General features: G+C 42.0%; 1 protein-coding gene across 19 annotated transcripts in view; it reads right to left on the bottom strand.

The window, feature by feature from the left end:
- Nucleotides 1–277: 277 nt before the first annotated feature.
- EBF1 (EBF transcription factor 1) overlaps nt 278–23,945 on the bottom strand; it is a 391,187-nt gene continuing 367,519 nt past the window's right edge. For 7 of the 19 annotated variants that reach the window (XM_045036270.1, XM_045036278.1, XM_023260105.2 and 4 more), the window contains exons 12-16: nt 17,789–17,854; nt 16,630–16,807; nt 15,809–15,988; nt 11,948–12,142; nt 278–3,474 (exon numbers count right to left, since the gene is read on the bottom strand). In XM_045036270.1, coding sequence (XP_044892205.1) covers nt 3,443–3,474; nt 11,948–12,142; nt 15,809–15,988; nt 16,630–16,807; nt 17,789–17,854 — 651 coding nt within the window. In that variant the 3' untranslated portion in view covers nt 278–3,442. Of the gene's footprint in view, nt 3,475–4,978; nt 6,604–11,537; nt 11,607–11,947; nt 12,143–15,808; nt 15,989–16,629; nt 16,808–17,788; nt 17,855–23,945 lie in introns of those variants that run through there. The other 12 variants (XM_045036246.1, XM_045036249.1, XM_045036258.1 and 9 more) reach the window with 3 other exon arrangements.

Genomic DNA, 23,945 nt, shown 5'->3' with positions numbered 1-23,945 from the left:
GAGGCTCCTGGCTCCTCTGTGGGCCAGTGTGCACATGTGCGCATCCATCTGCTGCCGCCAGAGGGCAGCAGTACGCTGTGCGTGTGCAATTTGCATTCCCAGATTGGCAAATCCCCAAGGATTTACAAAGAAAGAGAGTGGGTGTCTCAGGACTACCCAGATTTCTTCTCTCTGGGTGTCAACACTGGTCTGAGTAATTGCAAACACAGACCTTCTACATATGTTGGACTTTGGCTCATCTGAACTATTGAAATGAATACACAACTAGAAGCTGCCATCACAGACAGGAAGTAACTTTAATTAAATATTGTGAAAGTTGAAAAGTTTTTACAGCTTGAATTTTTGCAAAAAAAAAAAATTATAACAATCTCTACAGTAGTTAGGTTCTCTAACAATTGAACTGTACAGTGTGTGTCTATTCAAAAAGTTTGATAGGAAGGTGAAAGGTTAGTAGACTCAGAGATGACTTCGTTAAGCTGCATCCTAGTACAATGTGAGGCCAGGGCGTGTTAGGCAATCCAGTCATCCAGAAGCTGTATTTTTCCCCCAAAACTGAAATCTTAATTCTCTATTTCATTTTCCTCTTAAAGCCATATTCTGTATTTAGGGGAACATCTTTTACTTGTAGAAGTTTTGTGTTGAAGAAAGAGGGTCAGAGGGCCAGAACATCTTTTCATCTAATCAATATAAATAGAGGCAACAGAATACAAATTATACACATTTTAAAGGCTCTTTGGACTTTCAAGAAAAGTTCTAACCACTACACATGGCTGACAGATGGGTGGCGTTTGTTGTCAGGGTCTGAGCCGGACACCTCACCGGCTGACCATTCCTTCACAAACAGTTAAGGGGCTCACCAGACAAAATATGGCTTTAAATTGTATACATCTTCAGGCCAGCGCTTACCACACGAATTCAGACAACTTTTCTGAGTACCGAGAAGCAATGCGTCCACCTTGCTTACATTTTCCAGTTTTTTTTATTATTATTAATCATCATTATTATTATTTCTCACCTTGAAAAATCAGCTTTCCTCCCCCTCCCTTCCCTCCCACAACCCCCCTCCCCCACCCGCCCCAACCCATAAAAATCGCACTCTGACAGTCTAGTGAAAACCATTGCAAAATCCATATGGGGGCATGCACAGTTGCAGCATTGTTGTAAATTTCTTGCTCTACTAGAAAAAGTTACATTGTCTTAAGGTAACAAAACAGTTCTTTTGTGCTTTTCCATTTCTTTGTTTTTTTTTTTCTTTTTTCTTTTTCTTTTTTCTTAGAATGTTAGTGATGACTGACAGTTCTGGTGCACAGTTACAATGTACAAGTGAAATGAATATGATTTGCATTGTTAAGGCATCCAATCTGCTGGTTTATATTTATGTGAAAGACAGAGGAAATATACAAGCAGACTTAGGAAAGAAAGTATGTTCATTGATTTCTATGAAGTTTCTCCCCCGAAATTCAATGCACAAAATGCGTCACTCCAAAGGGAGAGATTCCATGCATATTAATAGAGTAAAACAGCATTAGGGTTTTTTTTTTGTAAGCTTCCAAAGCAAAGGATACATTTTTTAATCTACAGAACTAAATGCTACAAGAATAATATGCTACTATTTTTTTTTTGCCATATATTGGAAAAAACTTCTTAACTTACAAATAATACAAAAATAGACAATGGCTTTTGGGTGGAAATAAAAAAAAATTGAAGCATGGTTTAAAACAAAACTAAAAATAACTATAAATGAAATGTTTAAAAATCACATTGAAACAGCTAATACAACTGTAGGTGACCAAACAAATACGCACTTTTCACATAGCAAACGTACACAATAAAATAACCTGGGAGTGGGAGGAAAAGGAAGAAGGGGAAAGCAATGTACAAATTCCAAAGATAAATACATTATTTATATGGATATTTTACAAAATCCCCTTGAAAACAAAAAGCCTTTTAATTAACTTTGCAAGTATGTGCAAGCTAAAGGTAGTGAGCTTTTTTTTTCTTTGCAAAATATGCAGTAAAATCTTTTTGTGATATTGAAAAACTGTCTTAAGACATTAAAATGTATAAATAGAACGACGACTTTGGCAAAAATCACAAAAAATCTACAGTATTTATAACTACATACAAAACACAACAGCAAAGAAAAAAATATCAGGCAAACGCATCCTCAGAGCTTTGCTGCGTCTTTGCTATTTATTCTTACTTTTAAGAACACTTCCCAGATAATGAGAGCAAAAATTCCATAGAACAGAGAACTATGTTTTGGAGCTCTCAACCTTCTTCTCCTTTCTCCCAGTTTCCTTTTACTCTGAATTCCAAAGCACTTAACCTGTCCCTCTAATCTATTATGTTACAAATGGTGAGGGTCACCGATAGAGGTGTCATCTCAAATGGGAAATCCGAAATACCTGCCATGTTGCTTTTTGTCAGCTTTTGGAGGATTGATATGAAGTCAGCATTTAGGATGAGTCAACTTTAAACTTGCAAATGGCGGCGTGTGAGTGGGATTTTGGCTTGATGACTGGAGGGCAAAATGTGGAATTCTAATTCTGTGCCTGGACCCTGTTCCGTGCAGTCTCATAGGGGATTCTCACACAGTATGTGTGCCATCAAGCTCTCCAGAGGCCATTGGCTTCAGAAGAAGTTGACATAAGTAAAAGAGAGAATTATATCAGGTTTAAATATGCAGTTTTAACAATCTGTCTAGAGGCACTGGATTTTTGAGTAGAAGGGAAAAATGTGATCACTTACATCACTTTTTAACTTTCCAGGCTGCATTTATTTACACAGTTACTTAAGACAACAATACAAAAGAGATAAATAAGCTTGCACTGCTAAGGGATGGCATGTTAAGTTAGATATTGAAAATGCACTGTCTGAGCTAACTACCATTTGATATGCTTTAAGGCGCAAAAGCCGACCCTTAGTTTTCTAAAAAATCTAACTGGCATTCCTATTCTGTCCCATACAAGCTTTTTTTTTTTTTTTCTTCTTTTCTTTTTTTTTTTTTACTTTTTTGTAAATATCACCACTTCATTCTCCCTTTACACAGCTTTAAAAACATCATAAATTAAAACATGGAGTCTTATTTATAGTGTCCCTTGTATACAGCTTTACGGTTTATAAAAGACAAATGATTGCAGACTTAAGCTTAAAAAACAAAAGAAAGAAAATGAAAAAGTGGATTTGCTTTTATCAACACAGAATAAATATATCCCCCAAATACTTGGGAGGTACAACTTTTAACCAACACTGCACTTGCAGAACCCTTCCAATTTCAGTATTTGCAAGGTCGGTGATATTGTTTGTTTAAAAATCTGCAGTTATTGTGATTCCTCTTAAAAAGGCCTGAGTTAAAAGTTCCACTCGGGGACTTGTATCAGATTACTCTCTGTAGCAGAATCCAACCTCTTCATTAATAAAATTCTTCAAGGCAATTCTTTCACATGGGAGGAACGATCATGCCAGATATCGCTGTGGAAAAAGAAGACAAAAGTCAATGGTTTTGCATCCAAAATTCTCACTGAGGAAAAAAAAAAAAAAGATGGGAAAAAACACCCACACACCACTATGTTGGTTGAATATTAGTCACAAATGTGCTCTCATCTCCCCTGGAATGAGTTTTTGTTATAAAATATACATGTACTTTATTAAAAATGATAAGTCAGCCTGTGTATGTGTCTTTAATGGAACAGAAGATGCTAAACATCCCTCCAAATCTGATTTCAATCTTAAAATATAACTGGAAAGTTGCAGAGTTTGAATATCACTGGGAAAGTTGCAGCCCCAAACCTTGCAAACTAGTGAGAATTTCCAATGTGTCCCTCTTTTTGCCCCTCCCTGTGACTTCCGTAATATAAAATAAAAAACTAGTTCATCCCACGGCTCTGTGCTATTTGCGAAGACTGAATACTAGAACAGCAATCTGAATGCCTATATTTCATCCCTCATACCGGGGAGAAGGAAATGCCAGCCACCTCAGGCCTTGTTCTGGGGAATATGAAGCTGGGAGAAAACGTGGAGGAGGAGGGGAAGGCAGGTTTGCATGAACCTGCAGGATGTCTCCTATACTACTGCTGCACTCAGGTTCTGGAATGGTCTGACCACGTTCTTAGAAAATTATAGCCTAGGAAAGCTGGGGCGAGATCCTGGGGGAAACGAAATCAGTTTGGGGTAATCAAAAAATCTTTGGAAGTGCTCTGAGTTAGAAGCCCGCACACAGTGGTATTTAGAAAAGCACGGAATCCGACAGGCCACTGTTCCACCTCTGGCTTTCCTGCTTTCTGAGTATGTCTCCCAGAGGTAGTTACTTGTTTCCTTGAACCTCTGCTTCCTCAGCTAGAAAATGCAGTTAACGGTATTTGTAAGGGCAGTGATATTTTTAGGGTTGTTGGAGATTTAAATAAAATAACATATGTGTGGTGCTTGGCCCAGCGTCAGCTCCAGTAAAGACCTCATAGAGGTTAGCTGCTATTACTTTTAACCCATCCCTTCTGCTGCCAAACTAGCTGTGTGACCTCATGCTAATTGTTTAACATCTCTGGTCTGTGTTTCTTCTTACATCAAAAAGGCACCACCCCATACAGCATACTTCATATGCGGAGCATGAGGAATGAAGGGATGTCTATAAGAAAGTTAAAACAGTATGGCAACTTTGAAATATTTTGGGGTAAGAGCGATGTGTCCATTAGAAGCAAGAGGCAGCCATCTTTTGCTTCCAAAGATGAGAGAGAAAGTCATTGCTTTCTTTTTGTTGGCAACTCTAAATTTAAATTGATGTCCTTGTCAGTGATGACTGAGTCTAGGAAGTGGCTCTCTTCGTGTCCCAACTCTCATGTCCAAAAGAATGTGCCTTTTTTAAAGCAAAGCCCAACTACTACAAATCCTGCTGCAGACACGGGGAGGCTAGGTGAGCCTCTGAGCCCTGCAGTCCCCACACCCCTCTGGTTTCCCCTCCCCCACCCCCAACATTTTAAATTCAATTAAAAAATGTATTTTGCCAAACACTTTTTCCGTTAATTTTTAAACCCATCTGTATTCACAGGGAAATTTAATCCACATGTTTCTGATTCATATACACGTAAATCATCCAAATGTTGTTTTGCAAGAGCCGTTCTGCAGTCCAAAAGCTCCTGGAGTCTTTTCGTAAGCCCTCATAAGCCATTTTTCTTAGAAACAGGAAGTGTCTCTTGCCAAATGCAGGCCAACTTAAACCCCCAAAGATTCGAGATCAGTTGGAAAAGCAGTCCCCCTAAGATTCAAGTGAGCCTTAGATCTGACTGAAACGGGGAGCTCAGATTTTCAACCCAAGCCTTAACTTGAAACTCCAAGATGCTATAGCTCCAAAGGCAAGGGGGCAGGGGCTCTTTGCACTGTGACAGCTCAGCCCGGCTCTGCCTCCCTAAGGATCTTTCATCTAGGCTGGAGGTGAGTTCCGGCACCCTTATTAAAGACAGGTCTTTCTGTGGGAGTTCTAAGCCTCTGGCAAGAGAAGCAAATCTTACTTTTGCCTTCCACCAAAATCTACTTTGTGTGCCTGGCATTAAAGGGCAGTGCCCTATTGGACAGCCAGCCGGGTAGCTCAGGCAGTGTCGATACAATGCAAAGCAAAGCAGACAACTGACAAACTTCCTGCTGATTCGGTCAGTGGGTCTGGCCAACATTTATTAAGTTTATTAATTGGGCCCTGAAAACATCAGGATTTTTTTTTTTTAATTCTGGATGGCCAGAAGGAAAAAAAAAACAAAAAAAATAAAAAAGATCTAGCAATCTAGGGCCCCATTAAGAGTTATAAAGCAAAGCTAACTGATGTGCTAGTCCATAGCTAACAGTGCTTCTTAATCTGGATGACAGGGGGTGCAGACTCCAATGCCCTGGGAGCCCAGACTGGGAACATAAGTGAGCGATGTGCCCTGGTAGGGATCAAAGCGACTCTGCCAAGGGCATGCCTTCTTTAGAGCGGGCTCCCCCAACACTGCTGTGCAGAAATGCCTGCTCACAACCACCAGCTTTTCTGAATTCTTTCAAGAGAAGATGGAGATCTGAATGTTTTAAAATACAAAACAGCCCAGTTTATACATGTTAGCAAACAGTTAAAATTAAAAACAGACATATTGGAGGGTATCTAGGGGGAGGCTTTGGCCTGTCCATACCTTCCTACCGTGCCTTTGTTGGCCCTCAGACTTCTCGTAGAGCCTAGCAGACACCATGGAATCTCTCTCCAGAAGAAGACCCGTATGTACCTGCACCCAACACTCTGCATAGAACACTGGGGTCACAGTTCCCTACATCTCTTCTGTGACTTCCTAAACTCCAGATGCAGAACACTTCTTGATGAATACATTTTAGGACAAGATCGCTGTTTGTAGTCTGTAAGCCGCTATACCTGTGAAGAGACCTTTTTATAAAGTAATCCCACTGCATGACTGCAGGGAAGCTCCTGGGTTTATAGGAGCTGTTTTTCCTGTATCTGTGCTTCAACCCTCAAGATTACTTACGTGGGTGAGAGGGATGGGTGTTTGAGGCTTGGAATGTTCCAGAAAAGCCGTTGGCACACTGACTCGCCCAAGTGGGGCCCATGAAGATTTCCACAAAGACACAACACTGTCAGAGAGTAACACATGCCAAACTTCACAGGACATCATCAGACCGAGGTGGCTCTGCCATTTTCCCCGGCGGCAGGGTGATCATGTTCTCTGACAGAAGCTCAGAAAACTATTGGTTTGAAAGGCCATGCATTTTTCATTAGGGTTTTCACATTTTGGTAAGAACAAAGACAAAATGAAAAGTTTTGCAGAGCTGGGAGAATTTGGAGTGAGGGTGGAATGTGGTCTTCCTCGAACCACCACATGTGTAGGAATTATGAGCTAATCAGGAACAGAATAGGAGGAATATCTTGCACAAATTGAGCATGTACACGGCGCAAAAGACAACTCCACACGATCGCTGTAGGACTGCAAGATATCTAGAGTCAGGTAGGGCCAGCCACCCTTAGCTATAATAAGGTGAGGAAAGAAAAAATTCAGTGCATGAGTACAATTTTTGTGAAATCACTCTGGTCTTTTGTTTTTAATTTTTCACTGCAGAGACTGTCCAGGACATGGTTAGGGTTTAAAATCACTACCCTGGGGGGAGGTCCAATCGCATGGTGACAGCCTCCTTGGGGCTGCCTCTCTCTTGATTAATGAAGTCCTCTGAGGCCTGAAATTGCATAGTAGCCATGCTCTAGGGAGCATAAGCCTTAGGAGAAGGGAGAGGACCTCTCCAGGACAATGGATGGGCACAGTGGGTCACTCGAACCCTTGACCTATGAAAACAGACACACCTGGGGAGCCAGGATCAGTATTCATCAACGACTTTACCTAGATACGAACGGAGAAGATTTCTCTGCATTTTCTCTTTAAATCCAAAATACAGCCACATTTTCCAAAGTTTTCCATGGGATGTTAATTGGTCTTCACATTTGGAAAAGGGTTCTCTGGGCAAATAAGTTTAAAGAACTACATAGAAGACTTTTTGTTTGTTTTGTTTTTTGTTTGTTTGTTTGTTTGTTTAACTGCAGGATGTCTCAGAGCTTTTAATAAACTTAGGTACACTGTGTCTCTCCAAGACAGGGATTCAGTAAGCACCACTTTCTAGATTTGTTTGACCACAACACTTACATTTTTTTAATAGTATATCTTCTGAGACTCCAGAAGTGCTGAGATAAGATTTGCTTTATCCTAAAAAAGTTTCTCAGACATATGGTAATTTGTCCAAGGTTTTATCTACCTGGTAAAGAAAGCCAGTTGGAATCGCGGTAGGAACTTTGAATCATAAAATCTTTGTAAAGAATGGAGTTTATGACTTCCTTGCTTAACCTTATCCCCACTTCTTGGCCCCTGTGCCCCGGGATGCCGAGTGGCTTGCTGGTTACTGTACATTACTCTTTGGCTCCAGTTATCTTTAATCCTCTGCTTGATATGATGCCCCCTCCCCATCTCCCTCTGTCTGAGTCCCCCTTGCCCTATCTCCAAGGTCCAGTTCAACGGCACCCTTCTCTGTGAGGCTCTTCTGAATTCCCCCTAATCTTCCCCTCCTCTGAATTTCCACAGGTGGGTGCCCAGCCTCTCCCAGACAGACCTGCCTGCTTTACTGTGGTGTTATGTTTCCTTTACCCCAGGGAAAGATTTTAAGGTCAGGATTCTGCAGTCCACATGGACCTCACCCAGTGGCTTGACTTTAGTGTGGCCACATAGCATAGGGGCTCACACAGTAATCAGTCTGCCGGGCTTTTGACCCCAGGCTCTTCCAATTTGCTAGCTGTGTGCCTCTGGATGAGCCATCTTGGCTCTAAGGCTTGGTTTCTGCATCTGTAGAAGGAGGACAAGGAGCAGCCTACATCAAGGATGGTTGGGAAGAATACATGATATAATGCAGAAGCCGGGCTGGGAACAAGCCCTCCCATGCCAGCGGCTGTGACCATCGTCATCACCATCATGGGAGATTGCAGTGCATGTTCGTTGGGGAATAAACATACATGCAGTCACTAGAGGAGGCCATGACAGGGCTGCTGAGAAAAAAGGCCTTTAAGGAGTTGTCAAAACAAACAAATAAATAGTACAATTAGTAGAGTGGTAGCTGGGGGTACACAGGTCTTTAAAACCCTCAACAGCCTAAACATGTCACCTCTGATCTTGTTTATATGGTCAATTTGCTTAATCAACACTTCTTTCATCACTTGCCCTGTCTTAATGATCACAGTTCTGAACTAGGAGGGCCCACGTGAAATTACTATAACAATGAAAAGGAGAAGGAGGAAGGTCACACTTCAGAGGCTCTCACCACCCCCTTTCTGTAACCCGTCTATGCCCTTTCTCTACAGACCAGCAGAGTTTAGAAAGCTAACGATGAGGTCATTCTCCAGTTACAGGTGTAGGAGCCCACGTCCCAGCGTCCCTTTTGTCAGGGGAGACTCCGAGACCTCAGGCAGGAGCTCCCGGGAAACAGTGGCACAGAGCACCTCAGCCCACAGGCATTGGGTACAGAGGGCCAAGGAGCAATTCCAGGCATGGGGGCCCTGGTGAGTGCGGCGGCTGGGAGTGGAGTGGGCAGGAAGAGGGACAGGACAGCTTAGAGGAAAATGGTGTCAGTTAATTTGACTTGCATCTCTCTACTCATACCTCCTCCCCTGGCATCCCTCAAAGGTAGGGATGTTTGGTACATGACTGTGTTGGGAAAAAAAAAAACAGCAGAAAGAAACCCCTGGACACATGCTGAATTAGAAGGAAAGGGCAATGTCATCCACAACAGCAAATCCAGCACAAAGTGTGGCCCTGAATTTCACCTCGAACCCTCCCCACTGTGCAGCCATAAGTGAGAAATGTGACAGAGAGATGGTGATTCAGCCACTTATCAGAACAGGGGAGAATGGTCTCTGCACTCTTGGAGCCTGTGAAGACTTGGGTTAGAAATGCCCTGGATAACAAATGAACAAACTCTGTATGAGTCCTTGCTTTGAAGCCATTTCATTGTTACTTAAGAGCACCTGTACACGCACGTGTGCGTGTGTGTACGTGCATGCACACAAGCATGCAGACACACACACACACACACACACACACACACACACACTAGCAGAGAGATGTCCCCTAAATCCAGGACATTCTGCAGTTTGGGCTGAGTCCCTTCCTGCTCCCTGCTTGGTCTACACGGCAAGAAGAGACCTGGCCTTGCCTAAGGGCTACCTGCTTATGTCACCGCTGGCCAGTAATACAGCTACTGACCCTCCAAGAGCTATGGGCCTTTTCTTCTCAAGCAACACCTGTCAGCTCCTGATTACAAACCCCATTCTACCTTATTTTGATATCAAATCTATGTTTAACGAGGGTGGTGATAAGCAACTCAAGAATGGCAGATTTCTGCTTTCCATATATTTTATCCTTATTTAAACTACAAGTTATACTTAGGCATTACATCCTTAGTTTGCCAGCCGGAGGTGTACTGAGGGTGACAAAGCATTCTTTTTAGCTGAAAAAGAGTCAGATTTGTATGAATGGGTAGCTCCCCTTCGTAGGGGTGGGCACAACGCATTGTGAATAATACTGTCCGAAATGTAGTTCCATTGTCAGATTCTTTTCCTCTGCCCTCGAAGATGGCTTTGCCAATGCATGTTCAAGGGAGGGACACAAGCATGTTTTACTGGGCATGACTTTGGCTGTGCTGGGCAGCTTTGCCAGCAGGTTTCTGAAGAATGTTTAGCAGAGCCTGTATGGAGTCTGAAAGGCAGAGTAATTAGAAAGCTCAGGTTCTGGAGTCACACAGTTTGGGTTCAATTTCGGCTCTATTATTTATAGCCATGTGACCTTGAGCAAACTGGGCCTGAATTTACCCATCTATATAAAGGGAAGAGTACTGACTTCATAGTTTCTTTGAAAGAATCAATATAAGATTATATCAATGTAAAGCATCCAGTACCGAGTACATGTATACTCTGTATAAATAACATAAACAATATACATATACATAACATACATACACATAATGTGTGTGTGTGTGTGTGCGTGTGTGTGTGTGTGTGTGTGTGTAAGAAACAGAGCTGAGAAATCCCAGATGGGTATGCCACCCTCCTGACCCCTCTCGACCCCCATGGCTGACCTCCATCAGTGAAGATGGCAAGACAACCAATGAAGGAAGGCACTGTGGGGAGCTGTGTGGGGGTTAGGGGTGCAGACTCTGCTGGGGTTTATATTCATCTCCACCATTTACAGGCTGTGCCTTTAGGCAGGTGTTTACTCTCCTTAAACTTCAGTTTTATCATCCGTACAATGGAGATCATAATATCCTCATATTTCACTAGGAAGTTGTTAGGATTAAGTAAGATAAAGCGTGCTCAGTGCTTAGCACAGCGCCTGAAACACGGTTCCGTGCTAAATAAATGGCAGCTGATTATTTTATTGATCTTATTTCCCTGCCAGATGCCTTAGGAATCCTGGATGCATCCTTTTTACCCCCCTCTGAGTAATAAAGTGCTTGGGAGACAGAAAGAGGAGATGAATTTTTGAGCCTGAGTTTGAAGCCAGCTTTGGCCACACACTACTGCCAGAAATCAAGCAATTTCATAATTTCCCTAACCTCGAGTTTTCTCATCCATAACTTAGGGGCTTTGAATGCCCAACACACGCTCCTGCTGTGAGGGATGAATGAGCTTGTGCAGGTCAACAGTACCAGCACATGAGAAAAATGTAAGACACAGTGGACCCATTTTAAAAAGGGTGTTTTTTTTTCCCTCAATGAATAGAGAGGCCACCTCAATTCTTGGTGACTCTTATTTTCCATATTCCATGATGGGGACAAATATTGAACAATTTTAATATGACCCAGAATACTCTAGTCATATTTTGGGGGTTCTGGTTCCCAATAGTCAGTGTTGGGCCTTTGGTCTATAATGCTCTAACCTCAGGGCTCTGGTCAGGCCATGGCTCACCCACTCCCCGTGATCAGCCCCACATACGTTCACGCTGACACAGTCAACAGGTAGGGAAGGTTGAGTGACCTACTTCAGGAGAATGCCAGTCCCGGGAGAGACCCTGCAGTGGAGAACTTGCTAGAGTCCACAAAAGACTGGTCTGATTATGGCGACCACAGGGAATGAAAGAGGAGAAAAGAGAAATGATGACATTAGTAAGTGGAAACAGTATTCTCAAGCAAATCCCGGGCCTGAGCAGAATTGCTGGAGTTGAAAGAGGACTGCTCAGGCAACTCCAGTAGAGGAGGGATGCGTGGGGCTAGGGGCTAGGGCCCAGGGCCAAGGACAGTGAACACAGAGGAACAAAAGAAAGGAGGGCAGAGAGAAGCAGGCTGGCCCGAGGCTGATGCCCTTGCACCAGTGAGGCATCTGCTTCAGGCCCTGGGGGGTCGGGGGAAGGGGGTGAAGTCAGGGCATTCTGTTGGCGTGGGTGGGGCTTACCTTGCAGGCTGTTCCCGTTGGTGCTGGTGCAGGTGGGAGGCGGGGAGGTCTGGGGTCTGACGACTGGTGCAAAAGCACTCTTCTGTTTCACGGCTGAGACCATGTTGGCTGGTGAGAAGGAGAAGATGCCCGAGGAGCTGCTGCAGTTGGAGGGGAGGCTTGTAGAGGAGGCCATGGTGGGGCTGGATGGCACGACTGAGTGGGGCAATGGGAAAGGAGAAATCAGCCTCTGCTGGCATCTTGAGATGAGGCCCTTCACCCAGCCACCCTGCTCAGGCCACCCTTCCAGCATGACCCTTCCCGAACTCTTGGGATCTTGTCTGATTTCATCACTTAGTACTTGGCACGTGCTACCTTTCATTGCTGGTGGTCTTTTATGTATTTATTGTGGGCCTACTATGTGCCGAGCAGTGTGCTACGCACTGGGGCATCCCAGGCCAGGAAACAAAAGTGCTCTCATTAGGGATAGAGTAGCACAAAATAATGACAAAGGTGAGCCTGCCAATTCTGCAGAGGCAGGGAAGAGAACCAAAGAAAGCTTCATGGAAGAGGAGTCAAGGGAAGCATTCCAGGTGGGCCTCAACTAAGGTTCTAGCAAAGTGGCTGGGAATATAAGAGGCAGGAGGAGGCCAGCCTGAGACAGCGTGGTCACTAATGGAATGAGAGATGTGAGGAAGAAGGGTAGGTGGAAGGCCATGTGGACAAACAGACTGCCACAAGCAACATTTGTGGATAATGCAAAACTACAAGTCAAAGTTCCAAATTCTTTCTATCCCCCATGGAGCTGTACATGAATGCTTGTGAATTAATAGGCAGTAGGATAGGAGCTTTATGCAAATACTCACAGTCTAGTAGTAGTGGGAATGTGGATTATCGATGATGGGAGAATTTTGGCAATTCAGAGAGGGAGAAAGCCTAGTTGCTTGGAGACATGAGTTTGGTAGATGCACATTCTCTACCAACACGGTCCTTTCAGCCTGGCCATCCATATCTCGCTAGCTGCTAATAGTCTCATGGTTACTTCAGGAGACAGATTTGGTACAGAGTGAGTCCTCTCCACTCAAGACCAGTATTTTCATACACTCACCTTCTATTTCCTCCATCTCCTGGGGACAAGTATGAATCCTGCCCAGTGATTTTCAGGCATTTCATTGAAATTCTAAGTACTTCCTTCTACTGTGTTATTTTTCACGTTATGTAATCAACATTACATACTGCTTTATCATTCACAAGAATCTTCATGTCTTTTTCATCTTATGTCACTGCCAAAGCAATCTTAAATTGGGGCCTATTACATCCTTTTTATACCTGAGCAAGCCGACCAAGCTGAGTCTCAGAAAATAGTTTAGTGACATGCCCAAGGGCCATAGCTAGAATGCAGGGAAGCCAGGAACCAAAACCAAATTCAGTGTCCTTTCTACTACACCACCCTGCAAAGGAAACAGATAACCAGGGGAAAAGGTCTCCTTCCCATGAGCCCCCCAGAGAGTCTAAAATGCTGTGTAGGTGGCTGGCCTTCCCTTGGCCTGTTGGCTGTGGAAAGTTAGGGAAGCGGGAATCAAATGGGAAATAGGCAGCAACTGCCATCAGGGGGAAATGACCCCTTGTAATCAACCCTCGGCACTACACAATCCAAAGGCACCGAATGCTTTACGGAGCAGAACACAGAGCCGCCATCCTCAGAGTTTTCACAAACATTTTCTAAACTGTACTTTTTCTTTTAATGAGGCCAGCATTTTTATACATCTCTTAGGATTTGTAAATGTGAAAATACGCTCAATAATAACACCCATTTAAATTGCAAAACTCCTGCACTGGAGGTTTGATTTTTAAATATTCGTAGACTTGAAATCCTGCTGGTTCACTGAGGAAGGCAATTAATCTCGTTGGCAAATGCGATCATTATGTGTATTTAGAGGTGGGGAGTTTGAGGGGGGTGGTTAACAGAGGAAAGGGTGAAATATAGTCAAGCAGCTCCATTTGTTATAACGTTATTAGTTATCAGCCACCACACCAGAAAGTGTGTTCACCAGTGGAATGTCTTATTTTATTTTTTATTCTGTTTGGAATTTTTCAACATGAGTGGTTTATGAATAATTAAATATTATGGAAGCAAAAATTCAAATCAGCTGGGCTTTGTGTTTATTGTTTTATTTGCATTTATGCAGATAAAACCATCCCATCTGAGAGCCTATTTGAGAATTTAATACTATATTTGTGAGCACTGAGGAAATCAATTAATGGAAATTAAATGTTGGAAGTTTCACAGTCCGACAGATGCAATCTCGGGCTGAAGTTGCTGCGCGTCTGCACCGGCTTGGGAAGACAGCAATCCAAGCCCCTAAATTGAATTGCTACCATATAGCAATTAGTTTATTGATTTAATTAAGAATGCCACCTTTTAATTTTCAGGTCATGATTGAAACATTTTCTGATTGAGTAGATGGGAGAACACCGAAATGATAGATCTATGAGAAACAACCTTTCGATGAATCAAAATCCAATGTGAAACTGGTCCCAAACACGGACTCTTGAGTAGGCAGGCATAATGTATGCAGATTATTTGGGGAAATTATAAATGTTCAAAAACCTGCTGATTCCAAACAGATAAAGTGGAAATATAAAATTTAGCACACACAGAGCATAAAAATTCACCCAGAAAGTAAAAGGCTCTAAGTATTACTCTCAGAAATAACCACTCTCAAAAGCCAAGAATGATCTTTCTTCTTTCAAAGGATTAGAACGCTCCACATTTCCAATATTAGAGACAGCGTGGTTTTTAGGTTTTTTGTGGTTTTTTTTAGCCAAGACTCGTTTTTAAAAAATAATGAATATTCTTTCATTTAACAACACATCTTCTATCATTCCACAAATGTCTAAGAGTTTGGCCTCATTTTACAAAACAGAAGAGTTACCCACACTGTCCAAGATAAACTTGGTTATCTATGTAAAAATCATCAGAGGCAGATAAAGAGACTGTAGAAACACAGCCCAGGACATTTTATAAGTAAAGATGCCAGTTCCCTGAGGTTCTTTAGATACAATCTAAATGTTGCACCAAAACATTCTTTAAGCTCAACTTCTTTAAGACAAGGAAGGACATGGCACCAAAAAATAATTCTTGTACATGTGTGTGTTTTTTTTTCATCTTGCCAAATTATTGGAAAAAATAAAGTGTTTTGTTTTTGTTTTTGTTTTTGTTTTTTTTTTTTGGTCTGTTGTTGTTATTTGTTTTTAGTACACATCAAGCACAGAGGAGAAAAATTCCAAGCATTTAAAAAAAAAAAAAAAAGGAGTCATATTCCTAAAGGGAGAGATTTTAAGTTTTACACTATTGGGACTATGCTGCAGTAGCAGCATAACTTATTATTATGATTCCATCATCATGATTCTTCAGGTTTACTGAACGTGCCTCTTGTGGGCCAGGCATCAGGACAAGCTCATCACATGCACGATTTTATCTCACAACAACTGTACGGGATGGGTGTTAGTTCCTTCCCCACTTTGCAGATGCGAAAACTGAGGCTTAGAGAGGAGAGAACTTGCCCCTGGCCACCGGTCAGTGACTGGTAGAAGCAGGAGTCAGACCCCTCTGCAACGGGACTTGAAGCTTGGGTCCTGGCGATGACATCACACCACTGCTTCCGGTTGCAGCACAGTTCTGGCCAAGAGGGAGACTTTGGGATGAGGAAGGTGAGCAAGGGAGGGCAGAGACAACGGCGCCTTTCACAGCATCGCCTGGGGCCCCCTTGAGTGGTGGGGGTCCTCAGACTGAGGAGACCTACACAGTGGGCCACACAGCGTGACGCCCAGTTAACCGAGCAACACGCGCAGAAGCGCAGGACACACAAGTCTACTTACTGGCGTAGGGCGAGTTGGCAGCTGAGCCGTTGAGGAAGGTCGGAGAGCCGCCCAGGTTGGACATGGCGGCAGTGCCGTACCCGTTCATGCTCGTGGTGACGGAGTTATAGTTGGTCTGCTGGGGGGTGGTGCTCGGCACGTACCCGTGTGGTGACACGCTGCTTGAGTTGCGGGTGAAACCTGAGGGGTGGGGGCGAAACCGGGATGAGGGTGGCAATCCTGGGAGCCTCGGGAAAGGAGGGCTCTGTTTCTTGCCCCGCTGCCGCATCCCAGAGGGAAGGGCTTGGGTGATTCATGTGTGTGGGTTGGTAGTGCTAGCTCTGTGATTAAAATGGGAAGCGAGCAAAACACACATTTCTTAGGAGATCATAAATACTTAGCAGGGCCGTGAGAAGTGGCAATGCAGGGCCTATAAATTATCATTTTGGAGCAGAAATAAATCCCAATCTAAGAGATGTACCCTGGAGTTAACAGGTTCCTATTCCCTGGGCGAGGATGATGTGCTTTGGCCCCTCAGAACTTTAATTCCAACCCTCTTTGCGATCTGTCATTCATGGTTTATGGTGAAAAGTCAAATGGAGAGATGGCTAAATGCATGCCTCCTTTCTAGCCCCCGAACCAGACTGCCAGCTGCGAGCGCTATAACCCAAATTCTACAGTAATATCTGATACACAGAAACTAGGAATCTCCCCTTTCGGAAAAAGATGTTTTTAAATAAAAATTGTTTTATGCCAAATAAGTGGTAGGGGTGGGGGGTGGGGAGCACTCCGAGGTTGGGAAGGGGCAAGGAAATGGGAAGGGAGAGGAACAGGCTCCTGACCCTGATTGGTGGCCTGTGACGCCTCCGAGACATTCACAGCCAGTTGTCCACTGAAGGAATTCACGCCCATCATTCCTGCGTGGACCGAGGTGTTGGTGAGGGCCGGGAGCTGGCTGTGGTTGCGGGGGACACTGTACAGAGCCTCTGCGATGTCAGCGGCTCTCTTCAGAATAATTTCCTGCAAAGTAAAACAATACTCCATTTAGCTACCCTTAGTCATACTCCCAGGAAAACCATTTTTTCCCAGTGTTTACTATACGACAGGCCTGGTGCTCAGGGCTTCCAGTGCTCTAACTGCATTACCTTCTGCAACCTCTCAGCAAACCTGGGAAGAAGTCTCATCATAATGGGCCCATGTCGCAAATGGGGGACTGAGGCTCAGAGAGAGGCCAAGAGCTCACATAAGGACACTAACCTATTAGGGATAGAGCTGGGCTGCATAACCTTGTTTGACTGACTTTGAAAGGCCATTGTCTTAGCCCCATATTACTACCCTTCCATATTACCACCCCGCATGTGACAGCATCATGGTGTCCCCCCGACCCCCACCCAGCAGCCAATAACACACAGGAACTCTGGTGGTACATACACACACACACACACACACACACACACACACACACACAGAGACTACAACTCCTCTCCCGTACTAGAGCTAAGGGAAGGCTGTAGATAACTATCTGTGTCCCTGAGTATTAGTGGAACTGTGTCTCCTGGACACTGATTCAAGTCACACACAAAAAAAGAGTGAATGATTGCCCAGACGCCTAGTTTCTAGAGCAATTTGACTCATATACATGGAGCTGCTCTGTGAATAGAAGCAGACAATTATAGTCAGGCCTTATCATTCTTTTTAGGAGAGGAAATTAAACCCCCTTTTCCTCCTAAATCTGCTTGAAAACCTGAGAGGAATAAAATAAAACACTGGTAACTCTCTTCCTCAATTATGAAGTACATTCCCAAGGAAAATTTGTTTTAAATGGAGTACCTATTCTCGTAAGGAAATGATTCCATTGAAAAGGTAATAAGAGATTTACAAAATAAGAAAGAACGGAATAGCCTTATGTCTCATGTCTGGATGACACGGAACTCATGCAAGTGGTTTTGTGTTTTTCGCCCTTTTTCAACACAATAAGGAATCTTCAACAGTCGCACTCACCTGGTTGTTGTGTGGCATCCCATACAGTGCTTCCACCAGGTCTGCAGCCCTTTTGAGTATTACTTCCTGTCAAGAGAAAAGCGGATACAGTCGTCTGAGTGAAGGCCACTTGTCCTCATCTCTTCACAGGACCACGTCATAGTCCCCTCTGGCCATACTTTGTCAACACACTGTTTTAAAGGCAGTAGCTTGGGAAACCCCAGAATGCTGTTAAATCACCAATTTATCCCTGTTCACATACACACTTAATTGAGTCAAAAGGTGAGCATCATTGGTACTGCAGGATAAAATACATCACTCAATAGTCTGCCATAGGCACGATAAAGCACTCATATGTTTATTGCTGAATACAATTGCGAGGTCATTTACTAGATTACTACAATCGATGTCATTCAGTGCATGTTATGAATCCCTAAGATGTGTTTATTTAGTACTTAATTGCTTATTCCAGGAACCATGACCTTATCAGACAGGTCATTTTCGAGGGATTTCCAATCAATCTTTGGCTACTAGAAGCATGTAGCATTAAACTTCTTTTGTTTATCTCCCTTGTGTGGTAGAGCCATGACATAAGGGAGTGATGGAGTAAACTCACATTCTGGGGCAATGCACTGTTTGTCAGAGGCTCTTACAGAAGGATTCTCCTGCCCCCGGAAGCTCCCTCTGCACCAATTTTCATGACTGGCACAGTCTGTTTCTTTTACAGCAATTCTTTGCTATTTCAGTATTGTTTGTCATTTTCCCCATTTGCGCATTCATTCTCATCCTAGATATATGCTCTGCTTTTCATTCTAGTTGAAGAAAAATGTTTCCCTCTTTTCATTTAGGTAGGCTTCTGTATTTAGCTTGTATGCTTGTTTCTAATAGCACACTCTACAAAAGTGTGTGTGGTGGTAATTTTTTTCATTCAACCAAAAGAAGTCACTCTGTCTTCATTCTGACCTAATTTTCTTCATATTCATTTAAGCTGGAGTATGAAGAGGAAAGTTAGGCTTGTAAAATGGAGGCTAATCATACAGGCATGATTATCAGAGGTGATTTGCAAGAAGATATGTTTACTTTTTTTTTCCCTGTGGGTAAAGTTTCATGAAGTTAAACTTTAAATATTTCACACAATAGATTTCTTCATGGAGAAGCCGTGCTATTCGATTTTCGTATACTGTAGATGCTGATCAGAAAATAGGGATATAATTACATTCATTTTGCTGTCACCATAGCCTCTTCAAAAATCCTTGAACAACTCTTGAAATGACAAGCTTTTAGATACATATTAACATTTTTCAATTTTAAATTTTCTGTAATATAAGATAAAATAGTTGTCACACTGCAGTAACTACTTATGACATATATAATGTCCTAAATTCAAAAATGAGATAGAGGGGTTTTCACTTCTCAATAAACATTTATTGAGCCTTAAGCTGCTAGACCCCGTTTGTAAAACAGTTCAGTTATTTTTTATGTAAGGAATGAAAAGCATTATATAATCAATGAGGTTTGAATCAATACATCCGAAATAACTTATTTTTTTTCCTTAATGCAAGCTACAAGATAACTTACCACTTTTTGTTTGCCGTATTGTCTGACCACACCAGTTAATAATTTACTACAGTATGGGCACACTAAACCCTATCCCCATATCAAATTCGGCCCGTGCTGCTTTCACTAAAACCTCATGGCGCTTAGGAAAGATTAAAACAAAACAGGATCAAGTTAGTTTATTTACTAAGATTTGACTTCTCTGGGTCTATGTTCATTTATTTCTTCAAATAAATATTTATGCCAGTGTTTGGATTTGGCAGAGAAGGTATTTTTCTTTCTTTTCATTTTAGGGAAAAAACAAGATGAGGTACAGTTGGAAACTGCACTTGTGAATTTCAATCTTGGAACACTATCATTGAGGACTCAGACCAGTGCTTATTTTAATTAATTACACAGAACCAGGGAGGAGGGAAGTTCAAAATAAACTCCAAGATCTTTGAAGTTTTTATAAACCTGAAAAAATTTCAGCTACTTGTGTATGCTATACAGTTTACTCTCATATATTTTTGACTATAAAGGTTTTTCAGTGACATAATCCAATTGTTTCTTTTTCTGCTTATTCAATACCCAGAGCTCTCATCACCATTTAATCCTCTGAAAATGAAACATGTGAATCTTGCTTTATGAAGTTACATCCTTCTTTTATCCACGGAGCTGGGTTATGCTTTCCCAGTAGGCACACTGCCATAGGTGGGTCATCAGCCCTGCAGCACTTCAGACCAGCAGTCTTGTAGACAGCGAACCTGGATTTCTTGCCCTGAAAGTGATTTCCTTAAATGGTACCTTGCCCATTTTAAAATGTCCTTCACTGCAGTATGGACTTTGGGATTTAAGGGAGAGCCCACATTTGGTTCAGCTCTGCCATTGTGATTCAGCTTCTATTAGTTATTTCTGCAAATGGGAAGGAGAAAGGAAATTTCTGGGTCCTCTATGAGTTAGTGCAATGGACCTGCAAGGTGCTTGGATTTTGGTGACCAGAAAATTGCTCTCACCTCCATGTCATTACGCTCCCAGTGAACTAGCCCCCAAGCGTGTTTGTGTTGGGGATCTAATATATTGCCTTTCAATCAGAGCTGAGAGCCACTGAACACACAGACAGAACATGACGAGCAGGTCAGGAAAGCAATAAAGATTTTACAGAGCTGTCCAAGGTGCTAAATTTACTCAATAATGGGTTTGGCACCATAGTGTTAACCTCTCATTTACTACCAGTTTGAGGGACTAAATTGAAGTAGCTGACTTCATTTACCTTGAAATGTATATTTTATGACATTATGTAAGTAGATTGAAAGGGCACTGCAGTTTTAACAATTTAAAGGCTAAAGCATGTTTAAGATGAAACTTGAATATTTATTGTATATTGCACTTAAAGTATATAGAATGTTAAAATGTATTGATTAAATTTGTAAAAGGCATTATAAAAATGACAGGTAGTATAAAAGATGTATGCCTTTTAAAATCAAATTGATAGTGTATGCTATCTCTTCTGTGGTCACAAGTGTAATTTTTTCGCAGTTTTATATGGTAATTTGAAAAATCTGTAATTTCACATTAGGAAATGATTGAGCCTGGGATGTTAAAGAAAAAAAAAAAAAAGAAATTTCCCATAAGGGGAAGAACTGGATGTTTCATATAATCTTTTGTCTCGGAAATTGTTCCTAAAGTCTTATTTTTTGTGGCATTAGGAGGAAGTATAGTATAAGGCTCCTTCCATTCTAATATGCAATTTTAATATTTCTGAAAAGAAAGAACACTTGACTAGTACTAATATCTAATTTTTCAAGGCATTTATTTGTCAGGAGAGATTTTCTCTTCTTTTCATAATGTTTAAAACATCTCCCTGCTTGCAGTTTAAAACATGAAGGTAGAGATTAGATTCTTCTAAGATAATTAATCCTATCCTTAGATTTAAAAACATATCCCATTGGGGAATAAAGAAGATAAATACTAGTATCCTAAATATTGAAAAGCCCCAGAGTCTCCTTATAGAGCTAATGCTTGTTCTCCAATCTACATCCTGATTCAGACTATTTTTCTTTTCATGGCCTTGATCTCTTCTCTCTTAAAGAAACAAAAAATGTTTACTCCTTAAAATGAACAATTTTCACTGATCTATTTTCCCTCACAGTTAAAACCTGGCTTCCCCTGTCCTATTATGACCATTGGCTGATGATAACGTGAGTGGGGTCTGCAAAGAAAAAAAGGGATAAGCTATTTAGGGTCTACAGAAACACTGGGGAGACTCAACTCTGAGAAATAGTTCAAGCCTAATTGTTATGGGTTTTTACTTATGTTTTGCAGCCTTTATAATAAAGATGCTGAATGGGCTGCAAAGACAGAAGGAAGATTCATCTTTATTTCCTATGTTGCAACCCCCTCAATTAGCAAATAGTTTTTGAGCCTCTTGTTGCTCCAGTAGTCAACAAACTGATACTACTCTCCAGCACTTTTCAAGGCACATTATCTTCCCAGAATTAAGGTACAGGGTTCTATGGGGGTTACAAGAGATTCTCCCTATCATCTGGTCCTACCCTCTATATCCAACCTCCTCTCCCTGCACATCTGAAGAACTGCTCTCTATTCTGGTCTAGCTAGTCCTCCCTAGCCTAGAAGCAAAACATTGGCTCTTTCCCATCTCCAGACCTTCACTCCTTTTGCTTTTCTTTTATCTGGAATGCTGGCTTCATTCTGTGCCCATTCTTAACGCCTTCTCGTCCTCCAAAGCCTGGTAATGAAGGTGGTGGTGGTTTGGTAATGATAAAAATAACTGTTGTTTATTGAAAGTGGAACATTAACTCACCCAGTCTTCACAGAGAGCATCTCAGGGTACTGCCCATACCACCATTTGGCAGGTGAGGAAACTGAGACTCAGAGAGGTCAGACAACTTTCCCTGAGTCCATATAACTGCCATTGGCTGAGCAGGGATTCACCCTCAAGTGTCAGACATCAGAGCCTGTGCTCTTGAGATTTACACTGTTCTGTCAGAACTGATTCCACCTTCACTGCAGCTTCTAATCTCTCTTATTCTAACTCTGAAAAATAGTGCTGAATATTCCATCCAGCACAGCACAGAAGTAGATGCTGTGGGGTCCTTTTGCTCTGATTTTAACTATGTTAGTCTTCATTATCCACAACTAGACTGTAGGCCCTTTGAGGCCATGAATATCTAGTCATCTTCTCCAAGCCCCTAGCACAATGTTCAGCAAAACACAGGCCTTGAGAAAGTCTCGTTGAAAAGTTTATTCTAAGATAGTTACTGGTGTTTAAAAGCACATGCTTAATTTATATGATGAAATGACAAGGGCATACATTTGGCATGGTTTATAAAAACACAAGACTTAAATTTGGTGTTCTATTTGGCTCCAGACCTCTTAATCCAATATATAAATTCCCCAAGGTCAAGTCTTGATCACTGTGGGGGGTTTTTATGCCACTTTTTTTTTCTTTTATGAATTTGCTCTTTTACTCATGCTGGCTTGTGCTTACATTTTAATTTTGTGATTAATATAATGAATCATGTTGGGTACAGACATTATCTCAAGTTATAGACTGTTAGCAACATGAGGTTGGTCTTGATATACATCAGCATTTTATTAACTGTTCTCTTACACCCTTAGAAATACTTAGGTATTTGCACAGTCTTAGGAACCAGGCACATCATGTGGGATATGCAGATATGGCTAATTCATCTTTCTTTTGAGTTCATGAAGGTAAAATCTCTAAGGATTATTCCCCTTCCATGTGAATCTTCTCTTCAGTGTCTGCCCTCAGATATGTAGGTAAAAACTAATATTCACTGTCTACATCTAGCCTTCCAGGGTGAAGTGGAAGGTTCTCTAATTGTCCAATATGGTGTCCCTTTATAAATCCTATTCAATGTTTTGAGTAATTCAAACCCAGATGAGCAGGGGATGTGGCCTGAACTTTCTCCTTCACTCAGAGCATATATTTCAGCTCATAAAGCCAGAGGAATATCCACTTACCAACACAACATTAATTTCAAATTTTAGAATCAGATTTTGAGATTCTGGGAACCCCCTTTGAAAATTAAGGCCCGGGATACTTCAGAAAATTGTGAGGACAATCTGTGCTTGGCTTTATGCTCTCTCAAGTGGGAAATGTTTTGCAGGATGTAGAAGAAAACAGAAGCTAACCTACAAAGTCAAGCCGAACTTGGGTGATTCCTGAGAAAGAAATACAATACCTTTCTGTCACTGCACATTTCCCTGACACCTATTTATCACCAATCTTCTTTTGCTTTATCGGGGGATTCAAGATGCAATGGGCCCAAATATCGGCAACATAAAATGGAGTGGAATGGCAGAGGCTTCCCCCACCCCAGCTTAGAGGCGATAAACATCTATCAATACAATCAGCATTAATTTCATTTGCCTTCTCACTGTAGAGTTTACCAATAGGTCCAGATTTTGAACAGTGTACTCAGCTCACGAGCCTCTAAGTTCTAGCTCTTTCCCCATTTCCTTCTGAAAGTCTGGGCGACACTGCTGATTGGAACACCTGAAAACTGAAAAATTGATTGGAAGTTTCTCACAGCCCATTTCCTGCAGAGCTGGATGTACAAAACAATAAATACTAGTTGTACTGAGAGGTAATTTC

The sequence above is a fragment of the Felis catus genome, chromosome A1, assembly GCF_018350175.1.
Source record: "Felis catus isolate Fca126 chromosome A1, F.catus_Fca126_mat1.0, whole genome shotgun sequence".
Classification (NCBI taxonomy): domain Eukaryota; kingdom Metazoa; phylum Chordata; class Mammalia; order Carnivora; family Felidae; genus Felis; species Felis catus.
Note: the sequence above shows the minus strand (reverse complement) of the source record. Positions and strands in the feature narration are given on the sequence as shown.